This window comes from Camelus dromedarius, chromosome 12 (assembly GCF_036321535.1).
Source record: "Camelus dromedarius isolate mCamDro1 chromosome 12, mCamDro1.pat, whole genome shotgun sequence".
Taxonomy (NCBI): Eukaryota; Metazoa; Chordata; class Mammalia; order Artiodactyla; family Camelidae; genus Camelus; species Camelus dromedarius.
Window position 1 is genome coordinate 6,995,669 of NC_087447.1, and position 13,776 is coordinate 7,009,444.

General features: G+C 46.7%; 1 protein-coding gene across 2 annotated transcripts; it reads left to right on the plus strand.

Moving 5' to 3' along the window:
• On the plus strand, positions 1–6,543 carry BATF2 (basic leucine zipper ATF-like transcription factor 2). 2 transcript variants are annotated; one of them, XM_010996028.3, is made up of 3 exons: positions 1–159; positions 1,477–1,581; positions 4,627–6,543. In XM_010996028.3, the coding sequence occupies exons 1-3, from the start codon at positions 121–123 to the stop codon at positions 5,308–5,310; spliced, it is 828 nt and encodes a 275-aa protein (XP_010994330.1). In that variant the 5' UTR covers positions 1–120; the 3' UTR covers positions 5,311–6,543. The 2 variants fall into 2 exon arrangements, with proteins under 2 accessions (XP_010994330.1, XP_031304326.1); XM_031448466.2 differs by having other exon boundaries at positions 4,630–6,543.
• Positions 6,544–13,776: the final 7,233 nt, after the last annotated feature.

The following is a 13,776-nucleotide window of genomic DNA, read 5'->3' on the forward strand; positions in this document are numbered from 1 at the left end:
GAGTGGTCACTGGAGATTTAAAGAGCTGCCACTTCCTTGGGCCCCTAGAGGGCCTTGGGAGGTCACAGCAGCTGAGGGACACCCTGAACTGAGTGCGAGCCTCTGTTCTCCTGCCCAACCATGCAGCTCTGCGGGGGCAATGGGCTGCTGAGCGGGACGGTGAGTATAGGGGACCAGGGTCAGGGGATAAGAAGAGGAATATGCCCCAGCGTCCCCGGTGCCAGCTCTGTTCACAAGGGCTGTGTTAGCCAAGAGCTCACACACCCCTTCTGGGCCTCGGTTTCCTTAGAGGATTGGAATGAGGGATTTCCTGGTCTCGTATTGCAGATCCAGGCTCCAGTTTAGAACTTGGCCTCTGAATACTGCTCTCTCCTAACCCACCTGTTCTCCTCTCACTGTCTTCATGAGAGCCTTCTCTCCCCTCTCCAAATTCTCTGGCTATGGTTCCCTTGGAGGCCTTGCCCCTCTCCCAGGACCCAGGTACCAGAGGCCCGCCCTGTTCTCTGGATGCAGGTCTTTCCCCCAAGCTCCTGCCTCTCCAGCACCTGGAGTGGGCCTCCTGTGGCTGAGAACCTAGGAGTACAGAGTCCTCAGCTGGGGAGGCCAGGGTCTTGCCTGTGGTCCCTACCCTCAGAACACACCTCCCAGAGTGGACTGTGGGGTCTCCAATGTTCCCTCTTGCCTGAACTTCCAGAACTCTGAGCATCTGGGTTAAGTATTTCATCTAAGTTTTACGAACCCCAGTCACAGCTATTGACCTCTGAGTCCACTCTTCTGTCAGAAGGGACTCAATTCATTCATTCTGGGCTGCTGTCCCAGTGGAATGGGAGAACTGGAGGGCCGGTACTTTTGCTTGCTGCTGTGTCCCCAGAGCTGAGTGGCATGACACATAGTAGGTGCTCAACAGATATTTGTTGCGTAAGTGAACATCAGCTTTGGCCTGAGCTGGGCATGGGTGTGTGGGGCTGAATGAGAACCCTGCCCCGCCTTCATAGACAGAGCTCACGGTTAGGGAAATCAACACCTGGACCGTAGAAAGGATGGCGATCAAACAACAGCAGCCGACTTTTATTAATTCCTCTGGGCTGGCCTGGGGCTGCCTACTTTCTGGCCTGTGAGGAAGGCACTGGTGCCTCCACTGCACAGATGAGGCGACTGGACCCAGGGAGTGAGTGACTTGCCCAGAGCAACACGGCTAAGGAGAGTGTGGATGTGAAGTCAGTTCCATCCGGGTTTGAATCTCAGGCTCTCAGCTTCCCCGCCTGTGCAGCCTCAATGTGAGATGTGAGCAGGACATGTGGGTGAGGCTGGCATTCCAACCAGGTGTGCCGTGTCTGTGATGGAGGTGTGGATGCCAAAGGAGACAGGGCTTCTGAGATAAAGGGGGCCCTCGGGGTCTTGACTCAAGAAGGGTATGGTTGGGTAGCTAGCCAGCCCTGCTGGGACCCCTGAGCCCTCTGCCTCTCGCCCCCATAGGACCCTGAGGAGCTTCAGAGGCAGCTGAAGAAGAAACAGAAGAACCGGGCGGCTGCGCAGAGAAGCCGGCAGAAGCACACGAACAAGGCGGACACCCTGCACCAGGTGGGGGATGCCTCCCTTCCCATCCCTGATGCCACTTACCTGGCCTCACCACCTCTTCTCCATCCCACCTATGAGCAGTTCCCCCTACACTGCTGTATGTTCCAGGTGGCCTGAATCTGGAAGGAGGGAAGGGCTCTGCAGTTGAGATTTGGAAATTCCTGAGTGTTGAGTGGAAACCATGTGCCATATACATGCTGGGCTCCAGGGACATAACAGAGCATCCTCAGTCCAGGCCTGCCCTCAAGGCATCCCCAGTCTAGGGCGAGGAAACAAGAAATGGAAGCAAACAGGGAGAACCTGGCCCAGTGACCAGGTGACGCACTCATTAAACACAGATCCCCAACCCCTTCCCACCCGGGACCCACCTCAGGAGGCTGGAATAGGCCCCGGGGAGCTGCCTGTTAGGGTTCTGATGTGGGTGGCCAAGATCACACTGTGGGAAACTGGCTCAGAGTTCAGATGGGCTGGATTTAGGGTCCCAGTTGCGGCACTCACTAACCACAAGGCACTTTCTTTGCTGAGCATCACTGTCCTTATCTGAAAATGGGGACAATAATCCCCGCCCATTGGCAGGACACCACCCACTGGCAGGACTAAGGAGGCAAAGAAGCCTGGTGGAATGGCACCTGCACTTGCCTCTTGGATGGTAATCTGACTTTGAGCTTCCCTTCTTTCTCTGTGCAGAGAGAAAGGACACCACCAGTTCCATCCCAGAGGGACAATTAAGACCTGGGTTCAGGACTTGGCCTTTGGGAGGGCTGCATACACATACATGTTAGTCCTCATAGTGATGAATAAAATTCAGAGCCCTCCACACCCAAAGGCCCTACACTATCTGCGGCCCCATCAACACTGGTCCCTCTCCTCTCCTAACATCCTGCACTCTGTTCTCCCTGTTCCTTCACTGGCCAAGCAGATCCAGCCTCAGGGACTCCGCCTGACTCTTGCCTCTACTTTCAGACAGCAGTCTAGCTAGATCCTCACTTCTTTTTGGTTGTTTGGTTCAAATGTCACCTCCTCTGAAGGGCCTTTCTAAACTATAAGATCCTTGTTCCTCTGCTTTATTTTTCTGGTTAGCACTGAACTTCTATCACATATTTAGATGTTCATCATTGCTTGTCTCCCTCGCCAGACTGTAAGCACCATGAGGGCTGAGAACTATTCTGTCCCCTGCTGTTTCCCCATCACCTGGAACAGTGCCTGACAAATAGAAGGGACTAAATAATTCCCTGTGGAGTGAAAGATGGAGTCAGAATAAAGTGCTCTGGGAGCACAGAGGTGGGGCCAACACACAAGTAGTAGTGTCGAGGTAATATAGAGATGAAGTCTGAGCTGGTTTTGAAGGATGAATAGGAGTTTTCCAAATGAATGAAGGTTTAGAAAAGGCATTGCCCGCAAATGGAATAGTGCTGGCATGAGCGTGAGAGAGCAGCACCCTGTGGAATGCACGAGAGTAAGGACTGATGCCCAGGATGACACTTGCCTGGCAAGGATAGAGATCATGCATTTGTTTATTCATTTCTTCCAGAAATGCCTATTGAGTATCTCCTGTGTGGCAAGCACAGTTCTAAGCACTGGAGATACAGCTGTATGAACACAACAGATAAAAGTCTGGCTCACCCTCCCCAGGGCTCATATTTCCATGGGGGAGCCAGACAGACAAATAAATGATCCATGAGGTATTTAGGATATCAGATGGGAAGAATTAAAGCAAGGAAGAGGAAAGGGAGTGGGGCACGTGAGATGATGGAAAACTAAGGAAGCCTTCCTGGAAGAGGTGATATTTGAGCAACCAGAAGGTGGCGAATAAATGAGTGAGTGACTCAATTTCTGGAGGTGAATTGAAGTCTTTAGAGAACTCAGGTGTAGGGTGACCTAATGACATGTTTAAAAAATGTCATTCCACATTCCACAGCAGAAATCAGCTTGGGAAGGGGGCTGCTGGTGGCTTTGAGGCCTGTTAGAATTTTGAGTCCATGGCCTAAGCAATATTTTTATGTAAAGCATCCTTGCAGCTTCTTCTTTGAAAAAGTGTCCATAAAAGGGGGTGGGGAGGAGGGAACCAAAACAAGTCACTCAGCCTAGTGAGCTGTGGAAATAAAGTTCTTTTTGTGTTTTCCACCATTGTTGTCATAAATGGTTGTTTAGAACTGCACATTGATTATTGATTGTCCCAATGGGTTGTCAGAACCCAGCGTTCAGCAGTACAGAACCCAAATGCTGACTCAGGAATGCTGAAGAGATTGCACTTGTGATGCTGCCCTGTAAAACATTACCCTGGACCCCGCCCCTGGTGCCTCAGTGAGCGAGTTCTGGGCTCTGGGGAGGTCTGGTAGTGGCACTAAGCAGACAGAAGGACATCTAAGTTGTCACAAGAAGACCATGTCAGGATTAGCCCAGGGATGGGGGTGCTGGAAGTGTCCAGGTGGAGGAGACCTGAAATGGGAGGAAGCAGAGTCCATTTGAGGAACAGGAAATGGGAGGAGCAGGAGAAATTGGAGAGATAAAACTGGAGGTGTGAGCTGGGGCCACTAAGCACAGGGAGCCTTTAAAGGGCTTTTTTTAGAGGTGGGTAGGTAATTGCGATTGTTGGTGTATTTATTTTAATGGAGGTACTGGAGATTGAACCTAGGACCTTGTGCATGCTAAGCACGCACTCTACCACTTAGCTATACCCTCCCTTCTAAAGGGCTTTGATGTTCCATTAATGATGCAGTCACTGAATGTCTCCTCTGGGCCAAGAGAACAGGGTGGTTTTTGGGGAGCACCAGTTAGGAAGCTGTTGGGGCTCCTGGGTGAGTGGAGATCCCAGGCTGGCCGGCTGAGGGGACTGGCAGTGGGGTTGGAGAGCAGGCAGATCTGAACCCTAGTAAGAGGTAGAGTTGGAGAGACTTGCTGGTGGTTATGGAGGGCTGGCCAGAGAGTAGCCAAAGGGCAATCAGGTGGCAGTGATGTCTTTCCTCCTAAACTGAGGACCCTGGAAGTTTGGGAAATAGGGCTCATGCTGGGCCCCTGATTCTGGCTAACATCTGCTTCTCCCCCCAGCAGCATGAGTCACTGGAGAAACACAACCACGCCCTGCGGAAGGAGATCCAGGCCCTTCAGGCAGAGCTGGCGTGGTGGAGTCAGACCTTGCACATGCATGAGCGCCTGTGCCCAATGGACTGTGCCACCTGCTTGGTTCCAGTGTCCCCTGGCTGCTGGGGCCCGGCTGAGCGGCCCCCAAGCCCCGTGCCCCATGAACAACAAGGCTGCCAGGAACAGCCAGGCCTGTTCCAGACCCCTGTCTCCTCTCCCTCGGCTCAGCAACTCTCTCCAGATCCACAGCCTCACGGTTCCCTTGGCCTCCTCCTGTCCCCTCTGCCCTCGCTGTCCCTTGGTCCCACTGCGGTCACTTCATCTTCGGCCCACCTGTCCACTAGTCCTATCCAATCTGCCTTGCCCACTGGCTCAGGCCTACTGAGGCCTTCCTCGAAGCTCAACACCCTCCTGCCCAGCCCCCCAGCCCAGCCTACCTCTCTACAGTCCCTCAGGCTGGAGCACGCCACCAGGGGGAAGCCGGAGTTCTCACCCCACAGCCCCGCAGCTGCTCTGGGACTGGGCTATCTGCAGGGCAGGGAACATAAGGCTGCTTCCTCAACAGCAGATGGGCAAGGACTGGGTGTGAATCCCAGCCCCCACCCTCTCCTGGCCTTCCCCTTGCTCTCCTCTGCTCAAGTCCACTTCTAACTGGCCCCCAGAACTAGGCTGGCCCCTTCCTTGGACTCAGAAACAGCCTTGGCACATGGGCACCTCCTCCATTGCACTGGAGGCCGCCTTTCTTGGCTGATCAGCTGAACCAGGATTTCACCAGGGAAAGGAAGCCATCACTGCATGCCCACCATTTTGCCAGGTCCTGTCACAACTACTGTCTTATTTCAACCTTGTGATTGTCCTGCAAAATCCATATTGTCATTCTACTTTTTCAGGGGTAGCTCAGAGAAGTTGTTTGTCCAAGGTCACACAGCTTTTCTTGGGACCTGAAACACCACTAACTGCTCCTCCTTCCCCTGGTGGGATCCTGGCCCAGGCACTCTAGGAGCTGAAGTCCTAGAAACTGAGGACTGGTGTGAGGAGGTTTGAGTGCTAGGATTGGGGAGGGCCTCTCCCCTCTGCTTTGTGATTTCCAGGGCCACAGAGCCCTGCAGTCTCTGAAACCTTGTCCTCACTGGGGCTGGTCCAGAGTCCAAGCCTGGATGGGGAGAGGCCAAGCAGGAGCCCAGAATTGAATTCTTTCTGCCTCTAGCAGTGTTCTCGGTGCCAAAGCACTGAACCTGTGGGTTGGAGTTGGGGACAAGCCTGGAACAGTCCCCTTGAGATTTCCACTGAAATCCTATAACCATACCCTGACTTTGGGGAGATTCTGCAGGGTCAGCTCTCCAGGCTATTCCCAAATAGCTCCCTGCCTCCTCCCTCCCCCTAGGACCATGGCAGGTGGATCTCTGAGAGCATTCATGTCATGCACAAAAGGCAGGTGGAAAGAATGAGGAAGGACCAGATGTAAAGTTATAAACTTTGCAAGTGCTGAACTCACACCTGGCAGCAGTGAGAACTGTGTCTTCTCCAGTACCACCCCCATCCCTGTGCAGCCCCCAGACCCCCATTACCCTCGGGTCCCTCTGAGCAGTGTCCTTGTGCTCTTTGGCCTGATAGCAGCTAGAAGGCCAGGGGCTTGGGACCAGGTAGGAGCTGAGCTGCAGCATCTGCTCAGGGGTGGGGGTGGGGTGGGGGAGAGGGTGGCAGGTTCTCATTCAGACTCAGGACAAGGACTGTAAAGTGCCTGAGATGAGAAGCTCCAGCTCTTTGCCCAGATTACACACATGTAAGCAGACACTATGCTAGTATTTGACACACTCCAGGATGCTGAACACAAGTCCAGGCACCTATGTTATGGTAAATAAATTAAAGGGTTTTCCAATTCTTTTTGCTTTGGCTAGTTGTTTAAAGCTCAGATGTACTTTGTACTGTTGAAACCAAAGGGCTTTTAAAAAAGAGGGAATAGTCTAGAATCTTTTAGAGGTTGGCAATCCCTCATGGACCTCCCATTTCAACCCCCTCCCGGAGGTCAGCTGGAATGTAGGACAAGTCAATATGATGTGTGATGCACCAGGACTTGCCAGGGAGATGAAGGTACTATGGTCTGGCTTGTGTCTATATACCCTAAAATTTGTCAGGCACTCTGTTGTGTTTAACTTGGGTTAACTCAATGATGCTTCCAGTAACTCTGCGAAGTAGGCTTAGTTATTACTCCACTGTTTAGAAGGGGAAACTGAGGTCCAGGGGAGTTAAGGTTATATAGCCAGGAAATGGTATAGGCTTGATGCAACTTCAGGAACGCTTAACCACAGGCAATCCTGCCTTCCACCTTCCACAAACTCTCCCTGTAGGCCCTGAATGGAGGGGCTGAAACATACTGATAGATGGGACCCCAAAAGGTAAAACCCTACTTTAAACTCAAAACAAGTAAGAGAGGGGAATGACTTAATGTTGGCATACTCATGATGGACTACTGAAGAGATGCTGAGAACAAAGAATGCTTTGAAGAATATTTAATGAGGTGAGAAAATGCTTACAACCTATCAAGCAGAAAAAATAGAATGTGCAACTGTCACTATAGTTTGATGTTATATTTGTTTTAAAATATAAACAGAATCAAAGGAGTGGGAGATGTTGTAGACTCTTGAGGGATATGAGCTAATATCTGTGAATCCCCAATTGTTATAAACAGAGCTATCATTGTAGCTTAAGCCTTCCACATGGTTGAATATATCTTAAAAATCTGTATCTGGTATACCTATTGCTGCATAACAGATTACTCCAAAACTTAGCAGCTTAATCAGCAAACATATATCATCTCACAATTCCTGTGGAGCAGGAATCTAGGCACAGCTTAGCTGGGTGCCCCTGGCTTAGGGTCTCTCATAGGCTCCATTCAAAGTGTTGACCAGGGCTGCACTCATCTGAAGGCTCAAAGGGGGATCCACTTCCAAGCTCACTCATGTGGCTGTCTGCAGGACTCAGAAGGTCCACTTCCAAGCTTACCCACAAGGTTACTGGCAGGATTAAGTTCCTTGAAGGCTTTTGGGCTGAGGACCTCAGGATCTTATAGGCTGTTGGCTGGAGGTATTAATTTCTTGACACATGGGCCTCTCCTTAGGGCTGCTCAACAGGGCAGGCTAGAGAACAAAAAAGGCCAAACAGGCAAGCTAGAGAACAAAAAAAGGTGATTAATACAGAAGCCACAGTCTTTTTGTAACCTAATTTCAGAAATGACGTCCTGTCACTTTTACTGGATTCTATTCAGTAAAGGCAAGTCACTAGACCCAGACCACCCACAATGGGAAAGGATTACACAAAGGCATAAAACCCAGGAGGTGGGATCACTGGGGGATATCCATCGTAGAGGCTGCCAATCATACTGGGTGAGAACCAGCACTTTTTTGGATCCCTTCTGTTTTCTCTTACCATTAGCACTAGCAGCTGGCTTTTCTTGGGGAGATCATTTTTTAGAAGGAAATAATTCTGTCCCCTTTGTAGCAGTGGCAATGCCCTTAACAGTGAACAGAGAGGTTCTGGTAGGTTTGAGGCTGCAGTAAGGCCCCCAGCTAGAGACCCACGGCCTCAAGTTACCCACAGCAGCAAGTACAGTGCAGACACTCACTCCTCAGAATGATCTTCGAAGTGATGCATGAACAGTCAGTGCTGAAATAGCATGTATGTGCAGGCCAAGAGTCTTCTATGCTTTGAAAAGTAATCACTCACTGGAGGACTGAAGTTTAAACTCAATTTAAATCCTTTTAGCTATTTTTTTCCCTGGTATTCATCTCTATAGTGGGTTGAATGGTAGCTCCCTAAAAGATATGTGCACCCAGAACCTGTGAATGTGCCCTTATTTGGAAAAAGGGGTTTGCATGTGTAATTAAGCTAAGAATCTCAAGATGAGTTCATCTTGGATTATCCAGGTGGGCCCTAAATCCAATAACCAATAAGAGGAGGTCACCAATAACAGTAAGAGAAGATACACAGAAGAAGGCCATGTGAAGACAGAGGCAGAGATTGGAGTTAGGCAGCCCCAAGCTGAAGAACATCTGGAGCCACCAGAAGCTGGAAGAGGAAAAGAAGTCTTCTCCCCTAGGGAACTGCAAAAGGAGCAGGGAGAGCAGTGAGGAGGCTGCTGCAGCCATCCACGTGAGTGACGGTGTGGCCATGACCAGGGTAGTAGCAGGGAGGTGGTCAGAAGAGGCCAGAATCAGGGTGTGCTTTATAGACAGAGCTGACGGGATGTGCTCATAGATTGGATGTGGGAAAGGGAAGAAGGAAGTATGATGCTGCAGCATGGAGCCTGAGCAATTGGTGGTTGGTAGTGCCAGACCAAGAAAGATTGGAGAGGAGCAGTTTGGAGTGCGTGTGTTGGGGAGGGAGATCAGGAGGCCGGTTTCGCCCATGTTAAATTTGAGATGCCTATTTGTCATCTAGCTGGATAGAAAAGAGTTTGGCAACTAGGGAAGTGGTCAAGACTGGCTGTAAACATCTGGAAGCCAGCAGTGTAGAGATGGGTGGGTGGATACTGGGGACAGGATGAAATATCTATGCAGCCCTTGCAGCTGTGTCTGTATGAGGGCCTCCTCTTCTTGTGCTCCACCACTCTCTCCACCTGGCACTCCTTCCCTCATCACTCCGACATGCCCAGAATCTGCCCCCATCCTTCCTCTTTAAATGCTTCTTCCTCTAGGAAGCCTCTTATGACCTCCCAAGATAAAAATGACTCCCTCAGGCTCCTCGTCACACCCATGTGCCTTTCACCAGCATCTATCATTTTTTTCTTGTGTGATTTGCCTTCCTATCTTTTAGTCTCTCTTAATGGTAGCAAGCAGTCTGACACATCATGAGTACTTTTAACAGCCCATGCATTGGGAAGCAGTAAAGTATGATGGTTAGAGAGCTTGAGCTCCAGTGCCGGACAGGATTGAGTTCACATCCCAGCTCCACTACTTCCTGGCTCAACTTCTTCAAGCCTCAGTTTTCTTCTCTGAAAAATGGGAATTGAAAAATTTACCCACCCACAATCCACCCTATGTATCTGTATGTATGTGTACACATATCCATATGCACATGTATGTCTAATATATATTATATATAATAGAAAAGCATATGTTTGCCAAAAGACATGAGCAAGAGTTTTTGTATCAGCAATATTCATAATGGTAGAAAACTGGAAACAACCCAAATGCCCCATCAAGAGTATAATGAATAAATTGTGGAGTATTTTATACTAGGTATTGCTATACACTAACAAGAATGAGAAACTACAACTATCTGGAATAATGTGAATAAACCTCACAAACACAATGTCGGGCCATAAAAGCCAGACACAAAAGAGAAGACAATTTGCATGATCCATTTATATAAAGTCAAAAAGTAGAAAAAAAAACCAATCTATGCTGTTAAAAGTCAAGGTAGTGGTTACAGCTGGAGGATAGCATCTGGTAGGGGACACAAGGGACCTTCTGGGCTGCTGATAATGCTGTTTCTTAATCTTTGGTGGTTATATGAATGTATTCACTGCATGAAAATTCATTGAGCTGTACGTTTATGATTTGTGCTCTTTCCTGTTATGTCTTATATACGTCAATAGAAAGAAGGTAGATGTAAGAAGCACATCACAGTCCTTGGCATATAGTAAGTGTTCAATAAACAGAAGCTACAAGGAATGAATGAAAGAATCCATGCCTTTGCCCCCAAGTGAAGCCATTCACAATCAGAACCATGGACAGATCAGAGTGTGCGCTCAAGGAAGGCTGGAGGAAAAGGAAGAGATCTCTGATCTGATACAGGGGATTTGAGGCAGGAGAGACTCTGAGAGCCTTCCTCTGAGATTAGTGGTTAAAGCCTTCTGAAGGGCATTTCTATCATGCAGAAAGGAGAACATCCTCAGGAGACAATGGGTATCTGTGTGTGTGTGTTCAAGCAGAATTTCATTCCATTTTAAAAGGTCTGCATTCCTTTGTTTTTCTAAGTCACTGAATGCTGAAATCTCCCTAGAGAGGACAATCCTGGATCTAGGACATCCCCAGCTTGCTCTGGCTTTTGCTGGCTTTGCTCACTGTCTTGGATTTTTGTTTATCTAGTTAGTGGGGAGACGAAAGAGATTCCAGGCAGGGTGAAAATAACCTATGACAGAAGATCTCTCAGTCATGCCCAAGCTCCAGGAAGAAAGACATATTCCATATCAATTTAATGAGCTGCTTCATTTGGTAATGAGTTCTCTGTCACTGGGAGTAACCACACAGAGTCTGCACAAAAACCTGTCACGATACTGCAAGGAGGACTCCTCAAACATGAAGAACTTACCCAGGTGACTGCTGAGGGCATTTTAAACCTAAACTTCTATTATCTAATTCAATATAAAATTTCATTAAACACACGAAGTGCTTCTCTCTGCATTGTCCCTCTTACAAGTATTTTTCCTTTTTCCTAAGTCTTAAAATATTTTATGCTCAGCAGAAAATTTGAAAAGCAGGGGTAAAATTATCTAGAGGGGAGGGTATAGCTCTGTGGTAGAGTGTGTTCTTAGCACGCACAAGGTCCTGGGTTCAATCTCCAGTACCTCTATTAAAAGAATAAGTAAATAAACCTAATTACCTCCCCCATAAAACAAAACAAATTATCTACACCATTGTATACTACTCAGCAATAAAAAGGAATGAACTACAGATGCATGTAACAACTTGGATGAATCTCAAGGGCATTATGCTGAAAGGAAAAAGACAATCTCAAAATGCCACCCACTATAAGATTCCACTATGTAACACCCTCAAAATGACAGAATTATAGAGATGAAGAATAGATCAGCGGTTGCAAAGGGTTAGGGATGGTAGCAGGAAGGGGTGGATGTGACTATAAAGGGTTGCATCTTTGAGATACAGAGCAATTCTGTATCTTCTGTGTGGTGGTTATACTAATCTACACATGTGATAAAAAGACAGAATTATACACACACTTTATAGCAATGATGATTTTCTTTTTTTTTTTTTATGAGGGGGAGGTAATTACTTTATTTATTTATTTATATTTGGAGAAGGTTCTGGGGATTGAACCCAGGACCTTGTGCATGGTAAGCATGCACTCTACCACTTGAGCTATACCCTCCCCCCCTTTTCAAATATATATTTTTAGTCTTTTGAGGAATCTCCACACTGTTTTCCATAGTGGCTGCACCAAACTGCATTCCCACCAGCAGTGTAGGAGGGTTCCCCTTTCTCCACAGCCTCTCCAGCATTTGTCATTTGTGGAATAGACTTATTGTATGACCCAGGAATCCTGCTCCTGGGCTTATATCCAGAAGGAACCCTACTTCAGGATGACACCTGCACCCCAATGTTCATAGCAGCACTATTTACAATAGCCAAGACATGGAAACAGCCTAAATGTCCATCAACAGATGACTGGATAAAGAAGATGTGGTATATCTATACAATGGAATACTACTCAGCCATAAAAACCGACAACATAACGCCATTTGCAGCAACATGGATGCTCCTGGAGAATGTCACTCTAAGTGAAGTAAGCCAGAAAGAGAAAGAAAAATACCATATGAGATCGCTCATATGTGGAATCTAAAAAACAAAACAAACAAACAAACAAAAACAAAGCATAAATACAGGACAGAAATAGACTCATAGACAGAGAATACAGACTTGTGGTTACCGGGGGTGGAGGGTGGGAAGGGATAGCCTAGGATTTCAAAATTGTAGAATAGATAAACAAGATTACACTGTATAGCACAGGGAAATATACACAAAATGTTATGATAACTCACAGAGAAAAAAATGTGACAATGAGTGTGTATATGTCCATGAATGAAAAATTGTGCTGAACACTGGAATTTGACACATTGTAAAATGATTATAAATCAATAAAAATGTTTAAAAAAAATAAAATAAAAAAATAAAAAACAAAAACAAAAACAAAAAAACAAAGCATAAATACAAAACAGAAATAGACTCATAGACATAGAATACAAACTTGTGGTTGCCAAGTGGGCGGAGGGTGGGAAGGGATAGATGGGATTTCAAAATTGTAGAACAGATAAACAAGATTATACTGTATAGCACAGGGAAATATACACAAAACATTATGGTAACTAACAGAGAAAAAAATGTGACAATGAGTGTGTATATGTCCATGTATGACTGAAAAATTGTGCTGAACACTGGAATTTGACACAACATTGTAAAATGATTATAAATCAAAATGTTAAAAAAGTAAAAAAAATTAAAATTAAGAGCATACCAAATCCCACTATTAACATTTTAATATATTTCATATGAATTATTTTCTTCACACATTAGGATCATATTATATATGTTTTATATACTAAAACTTTCTCTTAATAAAATATCATAGGAATTTTCTATGCCATTAACTACTCTACAAAATAATCACTTTAACAGCTGTGTGACATGTCAATTTCATGGATATATCATCCTTTACTTAACCATCCATCCCTTGTGGAACACTTGAGATGTTTCAAATTTTTCACCACAATAGATTGCCTCAATATGAATATTTTTATGCATAAATGGATACCTACATTTTGAATTGTTTTCTTAGGCCAGATTTCCAGAAGATAAATTATTAAGTCAAAGGAAATAATTAAAATAGTCTGTTTATTTTTATGCGGGAAGCCAGTTGCCACGTTGTGAAGTCACGTGAATAGCCCTATTGGAGACGTCCAGGCAATGAGGAACTGAGGCCTCCTGCCAACAGCTAGCATCAACTTGCTAGACATGAGAGTCAGCACTTTGGAAGCAGATTCTCCAGCCCCATTCCAGCCTTCAGATGATTGCATCCCCAATCTATATATATCCTGATTGCAATCTCCCCAAGCCAAAACTATCCAGCTAAGACCCTCTTAGATTTCTGATTCACAGAAACTGTGAGATAAGTGTTTATCATTTTAAGCCATTAAGTTGAGGGGGAATGTTACACAGCAATAAGCAATTAATACAAGGACTTGGCTAGGTGGTGGGGTGTATTCACATGGCAGGGAGAGAACTGCAGACAAAGGGAACATATAGCATATAGACTAGCCAAGAAACAAGAAAGAGGATGCTTGTGGGATGGAGTAGGCTAGGCCTTGGGGGACCTCAACCA

Bases quoted from the DNA above. Each gene is read 5' to 3' on its own strand.
- BATF2 (XM_010996028.3), top strand. From the start codon at position 121: ATGCAGCTCTGCGGGGGCAATGGGCTGCTGAGCGGGACG. The intron at 160-1,476 runs GTGAGTATAGGG...TCGCCCCCATAG, and splicing joins ATGGGCTGCTGAGCGGGACG to GACCCTGAGGAGCTTCAGAG. The intron at 1,582-4,626 runs GTGGGGGATGCC...TTCTCCCCCCAG, and splicing joins AGGCGGACACCCTGCACCAG to CAGCATGAGTCACTGGAGAA.